Source organism: Siphateles boraxobius, unplaced genomic scaffold (genome assembly GCF_051911475.1).
Source record: "Siphateles boraxobius isolate OS27281-9 unplaced genomic scaffold, OSU_SipBor_1 11, whole genome shotgun sequence".
NCBI classification, from domain to species: Eukaryota; Metazoa; Chordata; class Actinopteri; order Cypriniformes; family Leuciscidae; genus Siphateles; species Siphateles boraxobius.
This window is the reverse complement of record NW_027508711.1, coordinates 17701423-17722223: the sequence shown is the minus strand read 5'-3', so window position 1 is coordinate 17722223 and position 20801 is coordinate 17701423. Positions and strand designations below refer to the sequence as shown.

The 20801-nt window shown below is 37.5% G+C and overlaps 2 protein-coding genes across 2 annotated transcripts in view; one reads left to right on the top strand and one right to left on the bottom strand.

Moving 5' to 3' along the window:
• LOC143703835 (rho GTPase-activating protein 26-like) overlaps positions 1–20801 on the bottom strand; it is a 494068-nt gene that overhangs the window by 201508 nt on the left and 271759 nt on the right. The window lies entirely within an intron of this gene.
• On the top strand, positions 3386–18847 carry yipf5 (Yip1 domain family, member 5). The gene is made up of 6 exons (XM_077197278.1): positions 3386–3493; positions 4333–4452; positions 6767–6942; positions 12598–12743; positions 12902–13083; positions 17406–18847. The coding sequence occupies exons 2-6, from the start codon at positions 4343–4345 to the stop codon at positions 17566–17568; spliced, it is 777 nt and encodes a 258-aa protein (XP_077053393.1). The 5' UTR covers positions 3386–3493; positions 4333–4342; the 3' UTR covers positions 17569–18847.

The window sequence follows — 20801 nt, the reverse complement described above, 5'->3', positions numbered from 1 at the left end:
TTGCGAGATTTTCCGTCTGACCTGGCTGGGAATGCTCGGGAGTCAAATCGGTTCGTGTGAGATGATGTGTTGATTTTGCCGTGTGGCTGCGCACCACACACTGTACGACCAAAACTGTTAGACCCGTGATTTTTTATCGCCGTGTGTGGGGTCTCTCAGGTTTGGAAAATCGGCCGACAATTTTAAAATCGTCCCGTGTGAACCAGGCTTTAGATATTTAAGTTATTTCAACTTAAATTACATTAAACTGACTTAAACAAATAGTTGAATCTTGTTGTCACAGTTTGGGTGTTTGTTTCTTAATCCTGGGTTCTGGTATGTCATGTGATCCCCCGTTTTAGTCATGTGATCCTGCCTTCTGTTCCCTTGTCTGTGTCATGTTGTCATTGGTTTATTGTTTAAATGTTCACCGTTGTCCCTTGTCTCGTCGTTAGTCCTGTATGTATTTAAGCCCTCATGTTTGCCCTGTGTCTTTGTTGAGTATTGTTTGTTCCATGCCGCCTCTGGTAGTCTTGTCCGCTTGAAAATTGCTTAACTTATTTTGATGAGTTAAAGCAATGTAAAAACATATTGTCACAACTTAATGATCATATATTTTTTTACAGTGTGTGTTGCTTTGCATAAAATAAAATGATATATAGCCTAATAATGAATGTAAAGATCAAATAAAATGTACACAAACCTGTATTTTACCGAAGACATGCACCATTTTGATGGAGCTGCACTGCTCTCTCCTGAAGAGGTTGCAAAAAGCCTGCGATAAATATCTCAATCTCTGACCCAAGATCTGGGTAACAAAAGAAAACTACCCAAACACTGGGTTGTTACGTCTGACCTAGAAGCTAGGTAACAGAAAAACTACCCCAATACTGAAATAATAACCCAAAAAAAATTACCCAAAAAGGCTCAGGATTTGGGAAGAAAAAATAACCCAAGATTTTTTAGAGCGTATCGTTCTATCTATCGTTTTATCTATATCTATCTGTAAAACCTTAAAACTTTAAAAAAAATTAACTTTCAAGGCTTTACCAAGCTAACATCAAAGTTTTTGTGACAAACTTCCATTAGCTGTATATTATTTTCTTCAGAAAGCATGTGTTTATAAATGCAGGTCTAAATGTGGAAGTGCTGATTTTGCTGCTGGTTATCTGTTTTATGTTTTTCTTTTTAGTAGATGCTTTGTCTCCCTGGAGTGACTTGAGGAGTGCTTAAGGGTGCAAAATGCAACGGTGGATTTCAGTAATGACTCAAACATAACTATGATGGGACTTTTGTGTTACCAGCCGCCCTGAGCCTCAACCTCCACATTATCACTCCATTCCACCTGCACCATTATGCTGCTTTATTTCTGTTGCATGAACATTTCAGTGGATCGAGCCTTTCCTAATCTCTCCCTGTATAATAAAACAATCACCCCTCACATATAACCTCTATTTTTCCTGCAAAATAATAATAATGATGATTTCCCAGCAGGTATTTATTTTTAGTTCCTCTTGACACCTACACATTCGTGTCTGCTTTGTCTAGCTGCCATCACATTGTATATGCAGGAGCAGATGATTAATGATTCATACATAACCTGCTTTAGACCAGGCACATGTTTACATTTTGCCAGACTAATGAGGAATTCAGGACAGAATAGAGAGTTAATTGCTTTTTTTAAAAAGTATATGTGATGTAACAGTTTAGTTTTATTAGTATTTAATCCACAAACATATGTTGTTGTTATTTTTTTAAAGATTACATTTCTTGATGGTACAAAGAAACACGGATACACTGATCTTTCAATAATGAAACAATGAAAATTTCCAACAAATAACAATGATCATAATGAAAATGATCATAATGAATTTACTGAATTAAATGATTGCTTGTATTATTGCTTGTATTATTGCTTGTTAATTGCTTGATGTATTGCTGTATATATTGCATATATATATATATATATATATATATATATATATATATCTGAACCTGAATTACTTGATCTGTTTTGTATTAGTATAAGGTAATATTTGCTAATGTTATTAATTAATTATTACTATTTTATGTAATTGTTTTACTAGTAGTAGTTGTAATATTTTTTTATATATAGGCCAACTGTGAAAACATACAAAACTGTTTGGACAGCAACCTTGAGGGATAATTTGCTATGGATTCGCTCCAGTCAATAATAATAATAAAAAAAGTGTTATGTTTTAAAACTAAACATTAAAGATAATTTTAACCATAGACCCTAATTTACGCAAATCCAAAACTATCATTCTAAACAACCATTTGAATTTTCTGAGGATAATCAAGAATTAGGCTGCATCTGAAATCGCACACTTCCCTGTAAGCGAAAAAGGTATGTCACAAAAAACAAGTATGTCCGAATTCACAGTACTCATAAACGAGCCGGCGAGATTCTGAAGTGTGCATACGATGGACACTTTACTATCCCATGAGGCCACAGGAGAGGATTTATGAAGTGCCTCAACTAAACGTTCATGTGAATGTAGTACATCTGGATTACATTCATACTATACACATTAATTTATTAAAATTAAACATTTCCCTTTCTTAGTGTTTTCAGTTAGATCTGTATCATTGGAGACGGTGTAGCTAACTTGCATCATGTGCGCTAGTCATAATGGCCTAACATCCTTCAATTGTTTTCAGAGTTACAGTCAGTAGCCATTTGCGGATAGCATAGAAATTAATGGATAGGGCTGACTTCTCTTTTAAAACAGGTCATTTTGTAGGAGATCCCAAATATAGATCACTCCTAAATTAATGTCTAATAGAAAAATGTTGTATATTAGCAGACAATCCGTCACTTTTGTGACAAACAGTTTCCACACAAAGGCAGTTCATTCAGCAATGTGAAGTGCATCATCCCCATTTACTGTCATTCAAACACTTCAGCTTCATATTTTCCCTGTCAGGATCCTCATACTTTACCTGTTGTTTTCTTTTAGCTAACCCTGCATCTTTCCCTTGGGAGACAATTTACTCACACCTAATTTTCTTGGCTGCCTGCAGTTAGATAGGCTTAGGAATTGTTCATTCTGATTATCTTAATTATATTAGGATTGCATTTATTAAAATAATTTGAATGGATCTTACCAGAAAATAACAAGACATTTTAAACACTTGTTTAGTTTGTGTTACTAACAATAGCCTGTTAAACGTTTTTGTTAAAAAAGAAAAAGGTTGACAACAAGCAACGTTGTCATAATTACAGCAGAAACGGGGTAATCTTATATGTTGTGTCAAGAGAGGCCAACGGGGGCCCTCGAGTCAAAAAGGTTGAGAATCGTAAGCACTTTTTTTGAAATAGCCTACCTCCGTCGTGTAAAATAATAAACTCGTTTCGTCCCATAGAGGACGCACTTTAGTTTTCTGCAGCCTATACGTACACAATGACGTCTTCGTCCCCATGACCCGGAAGTTCTGCTGCTATTTCTTGACACGTAGGTAGCGGTGTTGGCGGAGTCTTGGGCGATTAACGGTGTGAGTAAAACTGCAGAATTTACTTCATTACATCTGTATGTTTTAGCTGTGTCACATGTTTGAAGATGTGTGTAGAACAGTGTTTGAATAGGGCTAGCAGTGATTGTATGTGCCGCTGCAGTGCTTTAGTTGAGCTGTGCTAACTGAACCCAAACAAAACAAACATTATTTATGCTACAATCACATTTAATATGTCTGGATGTTCTACAAATATGTGAAAAATAGAATTAGTGCGGCATGCTTTTAGTAAACATACTGAATTAGCGTGGTAAACATACAATCTGATATATAATATGGTTCTCATCTGACAAAAAAATGCCGTGTTTTTTTACATGTATCATTTTAATAGCAAGTTATTTTACATAAACCATGGTAATACCATGCTTCTTTGGCCATGCACTGTGGTAATACCGTTGTTTTACTATGGCAATATCATTGTACTGTGATTGTTATACCATAGTTGTTTCCCTTGTTGGACCATAGTACTTTTTGGTCCTTTTTTGTAAGTGTAATCTTTAAGTAACGTTACCATTGTATTAAAATCTGATTCTGTCTCTTTGCCATGGTACCTTTTTGTGTATGTTGATTCTTTATCCAGAGCATTTGTGTGTGATTCATTAATATATCCATCTCTTCTTGTCAATCAATAGCCTATAATTTGCATGCTTTAAACCTTCTTTATTACAACATCATTTATGTTAGTGATTTAAATAACATCCTAAATGTAGTTCTTCAGCTTAACCGAGATCTCCATCCAAATGATCTTCTTGCCTTTGATACTATTAGATCAAAATCTGATTTAATAATATTGTCCATTGCTGACTGATTTTCTTCCAGGCTGCTTGCAATGGCAGGGTTTGACAACTTCAACACAGACTTTTACCAGTCCAGTTACAGTGTAGATGACCAGAACCAAGCAGGATACGGCTACAGCAACACAGAGGACCCGTACAGCAAGTATGCAAGTCCTGATAATATCATTATTATTATTATCATAATATAACCCTATTTATCAAGTCAGTTTTATTTGTATAGCTCTTTTCTGCAATACTCATTGTTTCAGAGCTGCTTTACAGAAAAGCATGGTCTTAAAGTTTATTATTTCTTACTATCCTCATGCCTTATGTCGCATTTAACAGATTTGAGCTGTTCCATGATATAGTTTACAGTTTGCGGTGAAGATATAGACAATCCAGGAGTTGAGATTTGCTATTTAGTATATATAATTTCAAGTGAGTATACTAGTGTATGTGGTTAAAGTTGGACAATACATCAACGCTTTATCCCTGGATAACTTTTGATTCACTATACGTTTGTGTTGTTTACATTGAATTTCCGGATCCATTACATATAGTGTCGAACTGGGGCTTGTTTATTAGGGGTGTGAACCTACACTGGTCTCACGGTTCGGTTCGATTACGATTATCATGTCATCGATTCATTTCAATTCGATATCGCGGTGCACTGCATCTGCAATTTAAATTTTTTACTCCAAAAGAGATGTGCGCGTGCGCCGCCTGTTCGGGAAGTCGCACTGACAGAAACAGTGACATTCCAGTTTAAGTTTCAAGGGAGTAAAGCCTGTTAATGCCATTTAGTAAATTAAATTTTGTCAAATCAATTTTGTTGTAAAGAAATGTTCATTTAAAAGCAGCGCTCATTCATCAGTGTATAATGTTACCATAGAGATGCGCGCATCAACCGCCGCCGAGCCCGCTGTTGAAGGTAACGATAATCCATTTATAATCACGCGTAACAACACAGAATAATTGTTATTTGACCATCGGGTTCGGATACTTAAATCAGCTCTGTGTGCGTGAAATTAGCGCACACAGCGCGTGTCTTCTCCAGGTCGTGCTTACCAGGTTGTTCATTAGAGCCGAAATATGCCCAGAATAGATGTAGGCTTTTAAAGTATTCGGAGCATTTTTAATTACTCGCACCTGCCTCCTCGGCCATTGTATGCTACCGCGACAAAGCAAACACGTGACAAATGACGTCAGAAAAGCGTCAGTATAACCGGTTATGGTCTATTACTGAACCGATACCGAATCGTCCTCGTCTGCATCGCGATGCATCGTAGAAACGATTAATTTCGACACCCCTATTGTTTATAAAACATTTGTCACCGAAATGCTGGAAACAAACAAACAAACTTGCACAAATCCATTGCTGCCCGGAAAAACGAACTGCATTCACTGTTCCCCTAACGCTGGGTTCTTTGGGAAGCTGAACAAGGTACTCTTTCCCTCACAACCAAAAACACACTGATTTCGTGGTCTAAAAACCAAATGACAACGCTGCCGGCGGCCTCTGTAACTTCCACGAAGCACGTTGATGGGCGATGCTCTGGTTGATGTGTGTGCGCATGTGCTCTTCCGGAAAAAGTGTCCATACAAGGAATTCCGCCCTTTATGACGTCGTGCAGGGCCATACTCTGAAAATAAATCCTGAAGTAGTGTATTTGGCACAGAAATACTCCGTCATACGTCCAGCTCGTTTTTTTCAACTTTGTTAAAGTGTTGGATACTCGTGCTAAACATGGTCAGTGTAAATAAGTCAGAATGCATGAAATGGCATTAGACATCCCCTTTAAATGTATACTTGGGGTTAGGGAGTGGCTTCGGAAAAGGGTTATAAGTAGTCATGTCTGGGGTCGATGAATGTTAGGTGAGCGTTTGGATTTCCGGTCTGATATGATTACCACATGGACCTGTCATGTTTTTTTCTGCGACTAACCGACTAATTAAAATTTGGTCGACTATTAGGAGCCAGCCCTGGTATATATCCAACTTTGAATATATATAATTGGTTCTTCATACAGTTTACATTATTTTGCAACCGTATAAACAACAATGCTGTTGTTATATTGCTTTAAGTGAGCTCACTGTATTAATGCGGACAAAGTTGGATATACTTCTATGTACAACTTTATATATAGAGTGGTGCAATAACAGTTACATTTTGCGACAATCACGCATCTGAGATTTGCTATATATTATGTATTGTTTACAATGTCATGTATCTGTCTGTTGGTGAAGTTGGATGTGCTATATATTCGAAATTATACCTCATGAGGCAATTATATACAAAGCTTTAGACGGTAATCAGCACATCATAATGCAAATTTGTATTTTTAAAAAACGTACAAGGTGTTTTTATTTCATAATTGTAGTAAAATAACAAGTCTTAACCTGTTTATGCACATGCTGAGTGCGTGAGTGTGTCTGTCACCTGATTCTGACTTTATATCTCTGTTTGCGTCCGACAGAGCGTATGGCCAGTATGATTACTCTCAGCCGATGGGCTACACGGGCGCTCCGGGGATGATGCCGCCCCAGCAGCCGTACACGGGGCAGATCTTCCAGCCCACGCCAGCGTTTACACCCGCCTCCCCACAGTCCATGTACAGCAGCAGCTTTGAGGACGAGCCCCCGTTGCTGGAGGGTGAGTGAGACTTTGCCTTGTCGTTGTTTACCTGAAAATGAGAGTTTGGTCATAATATTCTAGCCCTCATGTCGATCTAAACTGTTTGTGGACCGATGTTGAATTAGTTCTTTTCATGGCCGATGCCCATATTTTTGAAAGTAGGGTGGCCAATGTATAATTAATATTTATTTTACCCTTATATTTAATCAGTTTGAAATCAATAAAACCTAGGGCTGCTCGATTATAGAAAAAATCATAATCACGATTATTTTGGTCAGTATTGAAATCACGATTATGTAACACGATTATTTCACATGACTTTGGGAACGTGTTGCATTTATTAAAAGACACCTTTCAGGTAACCTGAAAAAGGTTACCTTTTTACAAAGTAATTTGTTGTAGGGGGTCACCAGGGCATTATTTACCTTAATAAAGGACAATTTATTAAACCTTACTAAATATGTTTTATGTCAAATTCTTACATTTGATCAAATTCAGTTTTAATAAAAAGGGCTGTTATCCATTAAATTAATTTACACTGCAAAATTACAACTGTAAAAATATTATGAGATTAATGTTTAAACAAATAATGAAATAAAAAATAAAATCAATGATACCTTTAAACAATTAATCAATAGGTGGCGACAAGTGACCATCTTAATAAATGAATCGAGTCATTCATTAAAACGATTCGTTCAAAATAATGAATCATTCAGTAACAAAACACAGCACTTAGTGTTGCTTTTCTTTTGTAACTATTTTCGTCGGTGAAATAGAACAAAACCAGTCAATACTGCGTCTATAATGTAAGTTACTACATATAAACTAGGCTACTTGTTTATTAAACTATAAATTCAATGTAACATTCGCAATCGTGATATTATAGAACAGCTCTTAGTTGTGTTATGTTATGTATGTTATATGTTATGTATAATATATGTATCATATATTATAAATTAAAAAAACTCAACATTTCTACCTCAGTATGTTTCTTCTGTGAGTTTTTGTGTGAGCTGTTAAGCTCATTTGTTTTGATTTCTCCACTAATGTCTCTCTCACAAATAGACAGGGCAGCTTCCAGAAACTATCCATTACCGATCTCTGTTTACACTGACTGTGTAAGATCAAAACCATCTCACGTTTCAATCGGTCGGGCAAGTAAAACTCTTTCACTTGTAACTTAAAAATCCCCTATTCCCGGACTAGCGTTAATGTCGCTCCTTGTGTTAATCCTCTATTTGTTTCGTGCTGTAAAGCGGAACAGATCAGATGATCAGGTCATGTGCGCGCGCTACCGTTCGCTTGAACTGAGGCGCTACAGTGATCGAGCAGAAAGAGATCTGCGACAGCTCGAGAGACGTCTTTGGTCTCACTCCAGTCTATATTAAATTAGCCAATTGTAATAGTGAAGTTTATTGTGCTTGCAATTTATGACTGTATAGGCTGAGAGAGTTTATGGCTTTGGGAGGGATGGATGTGCGCTTGCGCGAGTCATTCAGAAAACAAGACAAAATAAGAGTGTTCTTGCAAAACAGAAAATGGCAAAATAATCGTTTTTACTCGATTGTACCATTTTGGAGATCGTTTGGAGCCAAAATTGAAATCGAAATTCGATTAATTGCACAGCCCTAATAAAACCAGACTTGTACTTTAGATGGCAACTTTTTGATTCTGAAATCCTATTATAGTATTTTTCACAAATAAAGAAGTTGTTAAAAATAAATGAATAAAAAAAAGTTAGGCTAAGTAAACACTGCAAGCAACAGGGCACGCAGTAATCTGGTAAATTTGTGCGCACCGGAAATCATATTTTTTCAAATAAAGTCTAGTTAACACTAATTTTACATACACAGTGAAAATGACACGAATATGACCGTGGGCAACTGGATATACAGGTCCTTCTCAAAAAATTAGCATATTGTGATAAAGTTCATTATTTTCCATAATGTAATAATAAAAATTAAACTTTCATATATTTTAGATTCATTGCACACCAACTGAAATACTGATAATAAATAATACTGATGATTTTGGCATACAGCTCATGAAAACCCAAAATTCCTATCTAAAAAAATTAGCATATTTCATCCGACCAATAAAATAAGTGTTTTTAATACAAAAAAAGTCAACCTTCACATAATTATGTTCAGTTATGCACACAATAGTCAATACTTGGTCGGGAATCCTTTTGCAGAAATGACTGCTTCAATGCGGCGTGGCATGGAGGCAATCAGCCTGTGGCACTGCTGAGGTGTTATGGAGGCCCAGGATGCTTCGATAGCGGCTTTAAGCTCATCCAGAGTGTTGGGTCTTGCGTCTCTCAACTTTCTCTTCACAATATCCCACAATTCTCTATGGGGTTCAGGTCAGGAGAGTTGGCAGGCCAATTGAGCACAGTAATACCATGGTCAATAAACCACTTACCAGTGGTTTTGGCACTGTGAGCAGGTGCCAGGTCGTGCTGAAAAATGAAATCTGCATCTCCATAAAGCTTTTCAGCAGATGGAAGCATGAAGTGCTCCACAATCTCCTGATAGCTAGCTGCATTGACCCTGCCCTTGATAACACACAGTGGACCAACACCAGCAGCTGACATGGCACCCCAGACCATCACTGACTGTGGGTACTTGACACTGGACTTCAGGCATTTTGGCATTTCCTTCTCCCCAGTCTTCCTCCAGACTCTGGCACCTTGATTTCCAAATGATATGCAAAATTTGCTTTGATCGAAAAAAGTACTTTGGACCACTGAGCAACAGTCCAGTGCTGCTTCTCTGTAGCCCAGGTCAGGCGCTTCTGCCGCTGTTTCTGGTTCAAAAGTGGCTTGACCTGGGGAATGCGGCACCTGTAGCCCATTTCCTGCACACGCCTGTGCACGGTGGCTCTGGATGTTTCTACTCCAGACTCAGTCCACTGCTTCCGCAGGTCCCCCAAGGTCTGGAATCGGTCCTTCTCCACAATCTTCCTCAGGGTCCGGTCACCTCTTCTCGTTGTGCAGCGTTTATTGCCACACTTTTTCCTTCCCACAGACTTCCCACTGAGGTGCCTTGATACAGCACTCTGGGAACAGCCCATTTGTTCAGAAATTTCTTTCTGTCTTACCCTCTTGCTTGAGGGTGTCAATGATGGCCTTCTGGACAGCAGTCAGGTCGGCAGTCTTACCCATGATTGCGGTTTTGAGTAATGAAACAGGCTGGGAGTTTTTAAAAGCCTCAGGAATCTTTTGCAGGTGTTTAGAGTTAATCAGTTGATTCAGATGATTAGGTTAATAGCTCGTTTAGAGACCCTTTTCATCATATGCTAATTTTTTGAGATAGGAATTTTGGGTTTTCATGAGCTGTATGCCAAAATCATCAGTATTAAAACAATAAAAGACCTGAAATATTTCAGTTGGTGTGCAAAGAATCTAAAATATATGAAAGTTTAATTTTTATCATTACATTATGGAAAATAATGAACTTTATCACAATATGCTAATTTTTTGAGAAGGACCTGTAATGTAGCATAATTTGGAATCGAGGGTTTAAAGTTTGTCGATAGTGAATCTCCAGTAAAGCTGAACTCTCCTGTCCGCATTCATTTCACATGGACTGACTATTACACGCACTTCTGCGAGGCTTGTGAAATGAAATATTTATATTTTATTTAAATAATATATATATTATATATAAAAATATTTATATATTATTTAAATATTGTTTAAATTGGGGGTAGGCAGCCTATGGTACGTGGAGGGGCTATATATTTGGAGATTTTCAACTAAGTATATTGAGTCATATTCAACATCAAAAACACACCTGGTCACTTCGTGTTTTCTCTGATCGCATAGCTGTCCAATCGTGAAAAGACCAGATGTAAATAAACTGTTTTAATTATTCTGATTTCTTTTGAAGGTTTTAATTATTCTGATTTCTTTTGAATATTTTAATTTCTTCTATGTAAAGCACTTTGAATTACCATTGTGTATGAAATGTGCTATATAAATAAACTTGCCTTGCCTAAATGCCTTCCGAAAGAGTATTCCAGATGAAACTGGACACAATGCATCTGGTTGTTGAAGCCACAAATGTAAATGCTTTGCTAATTCTTTATTTTAAGGTGACGTAGTACGTGTTGTCAAAAGTACCGACTTCGGTACCATGTTGGTATTGACATTTTAAAAATGTGACGCTTTGAGCGAAGTCGTAAACACCTCTGATTGGCCACTGTTCATGCGCTCATCTGATATGACTGTGATTGACTACAATGATCAGCGCTTCAAAAACATGTTGTTAATATACATCAATGATGCTTTTCACAGAGCGCTTGCACAGATACACACGGGAGCGTTTGAAAACAGGACCGGTCTGCCGATAGACGGCTGTTTGTGCTCTCAAAAACTCCAGTGCGCTGATCATTGTAGCCTATCGCAGACATATCCGATGAGCGCGTGAACACAATGGCCAATCCGAGGTGTCACATGTTCATTTTACTTGCATAAACTTTACTTTCATATGAAGAAGATAAACACAGCTTGAATATCCTTTTCATGTTGCAATGGTTCATCAATACGTGGATGCAAAGTGAAATGTGGACCTTTTCTTTTCCTAACCTCCTAAAAGCTATGGATTAAAAATGTTTGTACCTCTTCTGGGTCAAAATGGATCCGAAAGGTTTGGGTCCTAGTTTGTCGTTGATTAAGGACTTTTCTTTTAACTCTGTGACATTCATATTTTTCTGTAGTGCTTTGGTATACATGTAGAATCGTTTTCAGAATCAGCGATCCGCTTCTCTTAGTCACACTGCTGTGATTCCCGGGGTTGAGTTCATTCTTGTTCAAAGAGAAATCGATAATGCATTGTTTCTGCGTCCCAAAGCCAGAACTGAGCTTTACAAAACAAATAAGTGTCTCCTGGGGCCGTGTTTAGCACAACCACATCTGTGTCCCCGCATACTGACGTTAAGTAGTGCTTGTGAAAGCCACTTGCCCCAGTTCTTCAGAGAGATGTGGAGAAAGCCACTTCACTGATGACTGCTGCTCGCTGATGTCATCCAGTATCGGAAGTGCATTTATCATCCTGTGCAATAATGCCAATCCTGTCTTATTATTCTAGTCTTCTGCCTTACTAGTGCTGCTCACTGAGGCAAGCATCACCATTAGCATTGCTCGGTATCAGTAGAAAATAAGCAGTGAAGCAAGTTGCACAACATTTAGGAAAGTTTTGTCTGGCACATTTAAGTCATGTGATGCATGAGGGGAGCATCAAACAAATTATATCATAGAGATATGGGATTATATTTGTTGCATATTTCCAAATAAATACCATTAGGTTACGATCCACAATTCTCAAATTAAACAACTGAATGGAATGAGAAGTAAAAAAAAAAAATTAAATTGACAACGAAATATGTCTAGCTCTGTCTATCAATCATTAGTCAGTTACCGGATGCAGTTTGTGGAGATTTCGGGAGTCAAGATGCCTGTAGTTTAGGGCTTCCCAAACTTTTCTCAGCCGGACCCTGTTGGCATGAAATGTTTTCTTGAAGCACCCGCTGAGATTGTAAGTTAATATTTCAATAATTTAACAACACATCCCCCCGTTTGGGAAACCCTGGCCTAGTAGAATGTGGCGAGTTGTGCAGGGCACACAGTTATTCTTTCAAAAAAAGTGAAAATGTATTTTCCATTTGCAGAGCTGGGGATCAACTTTGACCACATCTGGCAGAAAACGCTGACTGTGCTGCACCCGCTGAAGGCAGCAGATGGCAGTATAATGAACGAAACAGATCTGACTGGTCCCATGGTGTTCTGTTTGGCTTTTGGGGCGACGCTACTCTTGGTAAGAGACAAATGTTTAATCTTAAAATTAATATTGGATTTTAAGCATTTGTTTTATTCATTTCTTTCTGATGCTGATAAATCTGACAAGAAGATATTTTGTTTGATGAAAGAAGTGCCAACCACACAACCACATGTTTTTCTTCTTCCTCATTTTAGACGGGTAAGATCCAGTTTGGTTACGTGTACGGTATCAGTGCCATCGGGTGCCTGGGCATGTACTGCCTGCTCAACCTCATGAGCATGACGGGGGTTTCGTTTGGCTGTGTCGCTAGTGTTCTGGGGTACTGTCTGCTCCCCATGATCATCCTGTCCAGTTTCGGGGTCCTCTTCTCCTTACAGTAAGCCACGCTTTACAACCTTTTCAGTCTGGTTGTTCCCTAACTTTTTACTTAGAGATTTCAAGTAATGTCAATATAGAGTTTAGTTTACTAATTAATGTTTTTAAGATAAGTTTTTGTTTTTTTAAATAAAACATTTTCTAAATATGTGAAAGAATGTAGTATAAATAATGTGTGTGTATATATATATATATATATATATAATGTATGCATAGTTTAAAGAATTATAAAGTACACAACTAGTCAAAAGTCTCTTATGCTCACAAAGTCTGCATTTATTTGATCAATAACTAAAATGGTTATATTGTGCAATATTATTACATTTTTAAATAATTCTATTATATTATAAAAATGTAATTTATTCCTGTGATAAAAGCTGAATTTTCAGCATCATTACTACAGTCTTCAATGTCACATGATCCTTCAGAAATTATTCTAATATGATGATTTGCTGCTCAATTATAATTCATTCTTCTTAATATGAATTTTGAAAATAGTTTTTGCGGCTTAATGTTTTTTTGTGATATGTTTTTTTGTTCTTTCAGGATTCTTTGTTGAATAGAAACTTCAGAAGAACAGTATTTATTTGAAATGGAAATCTTTTGTAGTATTATACATTTCTTTACCCTCACTCTTGATCAATTTCTTGTGCCCTTGCTGAAAAAAATTATTATTATCATTATTCAATTTAAAACTCACTCCAAACTTAAGTGTAGGGTAGTGTATCAAGCAGCAAAAGCAGCAAAAGCTATTTTCAAGGTGTATAATCAGAAATGTTTCTTGAGCATCAAATCATATTATAGTGATTTCTGAAGGATCATGTGACACTGCAGACTGGAGTAATGATGCTGAAAATTCAGCTTTGATCACCGGAATAAATTACATTTTAAAAGATATTCAAATAGAAAACCATTATTTTAAATTCTAATATTACAGTTATTACTGTATTTTTGATCAGCCTTGGTGAGCATAAACGCCTGCTTTAAAAAACATTAGAAAATCTTAATGTTCCAAACATTTGAACAGAAGTGTATGTTTTAATATGTAATAAACTATTAAAAATGTAATATCATATAAATTATTAATACCATAATCTATAATAAAATATATTATTGAATATTCTAAAGTTTTTTTTTTTTAGCACTGCCACCTAATCAGCCAAATATTAGTCAGCTAGAACAGGCTTGGTCTAATCAAATTTTAATTAGTCACTAGTCATTTGGAAAATAACCTGTCAAAGTCACGCATCACGTGTCTGACAGATGGTTTACACGTTTGGTCTGTGTGGTAATTATATTTGGCATTGTAAGAAGGTAAAGGGTGACGCTATAAAGGTGACGTCCAAATGTTTGCCTATCATTAAACAACCTTAAACATCATTTTAAACATGTAAGTAGTAGCCTAATGTTAGCCGCTATACATGGGCACTCGCTCTAACGTTAACTTTGATAAACATATGCTACGATTATGCGCATATCTAAAGGCTGCAATGTACTCACAGCAAAGTTCATTTTTGTGCTTCGCTTGGGGGTAAAATGTAGTTCAAAATACGTTTGCAGCGGTATACTGTTACTCATTTACATGAATATCTGCATAGCATCGGATCAAAGCAATGTGGATATGTTTGCACTAGCCCTGCAATTCAGTCAATTCACTCCAGTGACGTCACGTTTATTTATACTACTCTATACAATATTGCTTCAGGGCTCGAATTTCGGTGCGGGATTGCGGGTATTGTGCATCATTTTAATCATTCCCGCAGGTCTTGTGTTTATAATGCGGGGAATTCCCGCAAACATTCGTTCAATCTAGCATGTAGGCCTATGAGTGAATTTAACCTAACAGATTATATGATCAAATCAGTAATTTTAAAACTTTATGCGATACGCAATTTTACAAACAGCGTGAGTGATTCTGCCAATGCCTCGTCTTCTCTGTCTCTCAAAATGTGTTGCACAAGGCAAGCCAATCGCGCATCAGCTGCAGGCGGTGATTCTAGACTCTCGCGTTTCAGGAGTCGGGACATATGATGGAAATGTCACTTGCACAATCCGGGCCATTGCATCGTCACTAATGTTTATAATTTGTGCGTCTTTTTAAGTCTTACCTATTTAAACATTCAAGCGATTTTAACCTGCATAAAAAACAGCTCGTGAGTAACAAAACTGAGTTATTTTTCTTGAATTATAGCGCTTTAACGGTCAAAAGCACACAACATTGTCTAAATTCCGGTCTTGGGGAGTATCCTCTCAAACACAATCGGTTATGTCTTAAAAAAATAATACAAAAAGAAAATGCATGTGACACTATAATGAAAACAGTATGGGCCGTTCACGTTACGTCTTTTGCGTGCTCATCCTTTACTGAAACGTCTTCGTCTTCATTGAGAACGTGGCTCATGATTGCTAAGCAACAGGGAGCCCGTTTTAAAAGAGGAGAAAGTGGCGCGGACTGCGCTTTACACGCAACATGTGAACGGCCCCTTAATGGATCCGTGCACTAGCTCTTAAAGTGAGAGTAGCCTAAAATGTGTCTGTCATTATTGTATATAAAACAACAAAAGATAGCATGAGATTTCATGTATTTATTTGTGCTACTTTTTTCAATTTAATTCAAAGATTGAAATCAAGCTTCCTTTTGTTGTATAAACTAAAAAAAAATGACCCCATTGTAAAAACACAAATACAATGAGAGAGCAAACATTTAGCTGAATGTATTTTTAAAAATTGTCAAAAAAACTCCCCCTTCAAATTAAAAAATCCCCCCCATAAGAACAACCTAAAGGGGGATTTCCCCCCTATTTTCCAAAACGAAATTCAGGCCCTGTTGCTTTAAAACAAGCAGCTTGCCAGAAAGTTTGCTTTGGCAAGCTGTTTTGAACTCCTGGAACAAACACAAAACAACCTTTGTTTTGGCCGGATTTTGTTCGAAATGACGACACACCGTTTCGTTATATATAGCTAGCTAGTTTATAATGGACCTTGCTAGTGCTGTTATAATTCCTTGATTAAATTTGAGTACTCTATTTAAAAAAAAATCCTTGATTACAATTTAACGTGTCGAGTAACCGGAAAAATACCGGAAGACCGTTCGACCGTTTTCTAAGGTTGCACAATGTATTAAAACCATATAAAAACCATAGCATAGTGCTATTGTGAATTCACAAAAGCTGTGAATCAATTAAATATGCGGCATGCATAATATATATATATATATATATGCGATTAAATGCGTGTAGGTTTCGTGCTTCTCAGATTCACTCCGTTCACAGTAAATGCTGCTAAAAAAATGAACTGTTATCATTTACACACTTGGAGCTTGAAGCTTCAAACGCCATCTCTGCTTATGCTATGAGTTTGGGTTGCTTATAATGGTAATCTGGGAATTTTCAATGTGAGCCAGCGGCGAGAGTTGAAGTCGGCGGCAACCAATCGGAAAGTAGAAGTCCTCCGCTTGAGGATTCCAGAGAACGCAGTCCTGTAAAATTTTGTTACGACCACATTAGTTCCCAAGCAAAATGGAGGAGAGGTTGATCATGTGAATTTGATAAGGCGCGCAACACTATTTATAGGCAACAGTGGGAATAAAATGAATTTGCTCAAAACAACTACGATTTGACCAATTGCATTAAGGCTACACTTCAACCTGCACAGTTATTGTAATATAGGCTGCACACAAATGAATGTTAAAGACCAAGGCATGTAAACGTCTCCTATAAACTGCATGTTGAAATTAGACTAGCACTTAACCATGAACACAAAAGCCACATTACACACATGGCTTTAAATTGGTTTATTTCGTTAGCAAACATGTAACTATAATTAAGTTCTTTCCATGGATCAATTTCTTACTTTCACATTTAAAGATTTCATGAGGTTAACCTATACCCTACTTGTGGTCAGTCTGCACAAACACTTTGCGCGGCCCCTGTAAACAAAGTTTAAAAAAAGACTAAGCATTTGATCTACGTCAGAGCATCAACAAATATTTCTACAGTGTTGTTGGCAGGGCAGCCACAGCGAATTTTGCCGCTCTCGCTGGCGGCGGTGTGAACGCACGGTGTTATGCATCTTATGTATCAACACTAACAGTGTTGTTCTATAAAACCATATGATTACTTGCTTTTGATACTTAATTTGAACCAACTATTATTGCTTTGTTGTTATTATACATGTATTTTAAGTCATTTTAAAGGCTTAGGTCTCCTTTTATTTACACAAAAAAAAAATCGTCAAAATAATCAACGGATTACTCTGTTACTAAAATAATCGTCAGTGACAGCCCTAGACCTTGTTAACCTGGTGTTTTCCTGTGTCTTTCAGGGGCATGATGGGTATCATTATAACAGCCTCCATCATTGGTTGGTGCAGTTTTTCGGCCTCTAAAATCTTCATCTCTGCTTTGGCCATGGACGGGCAGCAGCTGCTGGTGGCGTATCCCTGCGCCCTGCTGTACGGAGTCTTCGCCCTCATCTCCGTTTTTTGATCTCTCAACCTCTTTTAATGGACAAAATGACCATGATACGCAACACCTTTTATTTGAGGACTGCTTTTGATAACACACACCACAAACCGCTCACTGAGTGTGTCCAGTGTTTATCATGCTCTAAGAGAATGTGGCATTCATTTCTTCTGCTTTATTCTTACCCGCCCACCTACACTGAGAAATGTTCTTGCTTACGTAATGCAGGTTAAAACTTGGTTCTTTTTCTTTTATACGTTCACCGCATTCTATTGTTTTTGGAAAATACTTCAACAAAGCCAGAAAATGAAGTGTGTTTACCGAAGAGAAGAATCAATGCAAAGGGCACACGTCTCCTCCTACACAACACTGCTTTTCACTCCAGAACGTTCTTTGCAAAGTGCACTAGTAATTGTTCTTTCTTGGAATAGTTTTCCTTTACATTCCTGAAATGCTGTCGATTTGTTCGGCCTGTGTTCATTCACACACTTGGGTCAGTGAGTGCCATTTCACACATTCTCCATAATGTACTAGGTAAATTAACTGGAACGATAAAAATAATCACTCTTTTGTGCGTCTTTTTCAAGCCGATTTGAAGGAATAGTTTAGGCAAAAATAAAAATGCTTCCATTTACTCACCCACAATATGGTTCCAAGCCTCTATGACTTTCATTATATAATCATATAATGAGAATTTCCTGTGGATTTTACTGGTTGTTCCTATGTTCAATTGGATTTGGATGGGGGAAAAGCATATACAATTATATCTGTGTGTTCCATTGGAGAAAGTCATACTTGTTTGAAATGAGTAATTGATGAATTTTCTTTTTTTGTGAACTTTCCCTCCAAGAGTTTATTTCAGACTACTGCAGGTTGTTTATTGTCTGATTTGCATTTCACCCACCAACAATCTCATGTCTGCAAATTAGTCTTTGTAAACTCTGGCTGAATTTTGTTTCCATTACTGATTTATTTTCTTTCACACACTTATCTTTTGAAATGCACGAGGGAGAGCCAAGGTTTAGCACCATTTGAAATAGTTCTTAAAGCTTTAAATCCAACCTACAGAACAAATCTTTCTGAATACGTATGGGCTCTTTGTTAATTTTAAGGAGTCATGACCGTCCTCTCAAATGGATGGGTATATTTATATACAATGTAACTTTGTTTTGTATATCCAGAAGAGTACAAATGTTTATATCAATCCGGTCTTGTGGAAAATCTGTGACCAACTGGTAGGGTGTTACACTTGTGCTGTTTCACAGGCTGTTTTAATTAAATAAAAGTACGTCTGTTGCTTGAATTGTCTGTATCCGTAATTCTTTAAAGCAGTTCTTCTCAATCTTTTAACTCCTCATTGTCCATGATATTTGAAAGTTCCATGACCTTTTCAGTTGTTTGACATACTGTATAAGGATTAAGCCAGTGTTTTAAAGGGTTAGTTCACCCAGATATGAAGATTGACTGTTAAATTTCAGTCCCTCTATTGACAGGTACGCAAGTACCACTTTGATGCTTCAAAAAGTTCATAAAGCGATTGTAAAATTAATCCATATGAATCGAGGTGTTTAGTCAATTTTCACAAGACTTGATCGATTTATATGATGAACAGATTGAATTTAGGCTTTTATTCACATATAAACATTGATCAGCGTACAAATAAGCTCAACTGAACCTGCTAAACACTTGAGAACAAACCTCTTGCGGAAGCTCAAACGTGCTGCGTAACGAGAATGAACCTCATTGGTTCTTATAGAAGCTCAAACGTGCTGCGTAACACGAGAATGAACCTCATTGGTTCTTATAGAAGCTCAAACAAGCTGCGTAACACGAGAATGAACCTCATTGGTTCTTATAGAAGCTCAAACGTGCTGTGTAACACGAGAATGAACCTCATTGTTTTCTTGCTGAAGCTCAAACGTGCTGCGTAACACGAGAATGAACCTCATTGGTTCTTATAGAAGCTCAAACGTGCTGTGTAACACGAGAATGAACCTCATTGGTTCTTATAGAAGCTCAAACAAGCTGCGTAACACGAGGATGAACCTCATTGGTTCTTATAGAAGCTCAAACGTGCTGCGAAACAAGAGAATGAACCTCATTAGTTCTTGCGGAAGCTCAAACGTGCTGCGAAACAAGAGAATGAACCTCATTGGTTCTTATAGAAGCTCAAACAGGCTGTGTAACACGAGAATGAACCTCATTGGTTCTTATAGAAGCTCAAACGTGCTGTGTAACACGAGAATGAACCTCATTGGTTCTTATAGAAGCTCAAACATGCTGCGTAACACGAGAATGAACCTCATTGTTTTCTTGCGGAAGCTCAAACGTGCTGTGTAACACGAGAATGAAGCTCATTGGTTCTTATAGAAGCTTAAACGTGCTGTGTAACACGAGAATGAACCTCATTGGTTCTTATAGAAGCTCAAACAAGCTGCGTAACACGAGAATGAACCTCATTGGTTCTTGCAGAAGCTCAAACGTGCTGCGAAACATGAGAATGAACCTCATTGGTTCTTATAGAAGCTCAAACGTGCTGCGTAACACGAGACTGAACCTCATTGGTTCTTATAGAAGCTCAGACAAGCTGCGTAACACGAGAATGAACCTCATTGGTTCTTATAGAAGCTCAAACAAGCTGCATAACACGAGAATGAACCTCATTGGTTCTTGCGGAAGCTCAAACGTGCTGCGTAACGAGAATGAACCTCATTGGTTCTTATAGAAGCTCAAATGTGCTGCGTAACACGAGAATGAACCTCATTGGTTCTTATAGAAACTCAAACGTGCTGCGTAACACGAGAATGAACCTCATTGGTTCTTATAGAAGCTCAAACGTGCTGTGTAACACGAGACTGAACCTCATTGGTTCTTATTGAAGCTCAAACAAGCTGCGTAACACGAGAATGAACCTCATTGGTTCTTATAGAAGCTCAAATGTGCTGCGTAACACGAGAATGAACCTCATTGGTTCTTATAGAAGCTAAAACAAGCTGCGTAACACGAGAATGAACCTCATTGGTTCTTGCGGAAGCTCAAACGTGCTGCGTAACGAGAATGAACCTCATTCGTTCTTATAGAAGCTCAAATGTGCTGCGTAACACGAGAATGAACCTCATTGGTTCTTATAGAAGCTCAAACGTGCTGCGTAACACGAGAATGAACCTCATTGGTTCTTATAGAAGCTCAAACGTGCTGTGTAACACGAGAATGAACCTCATTGGTTCTTATAGAAACTCAAACGTGCTGCGTAACAC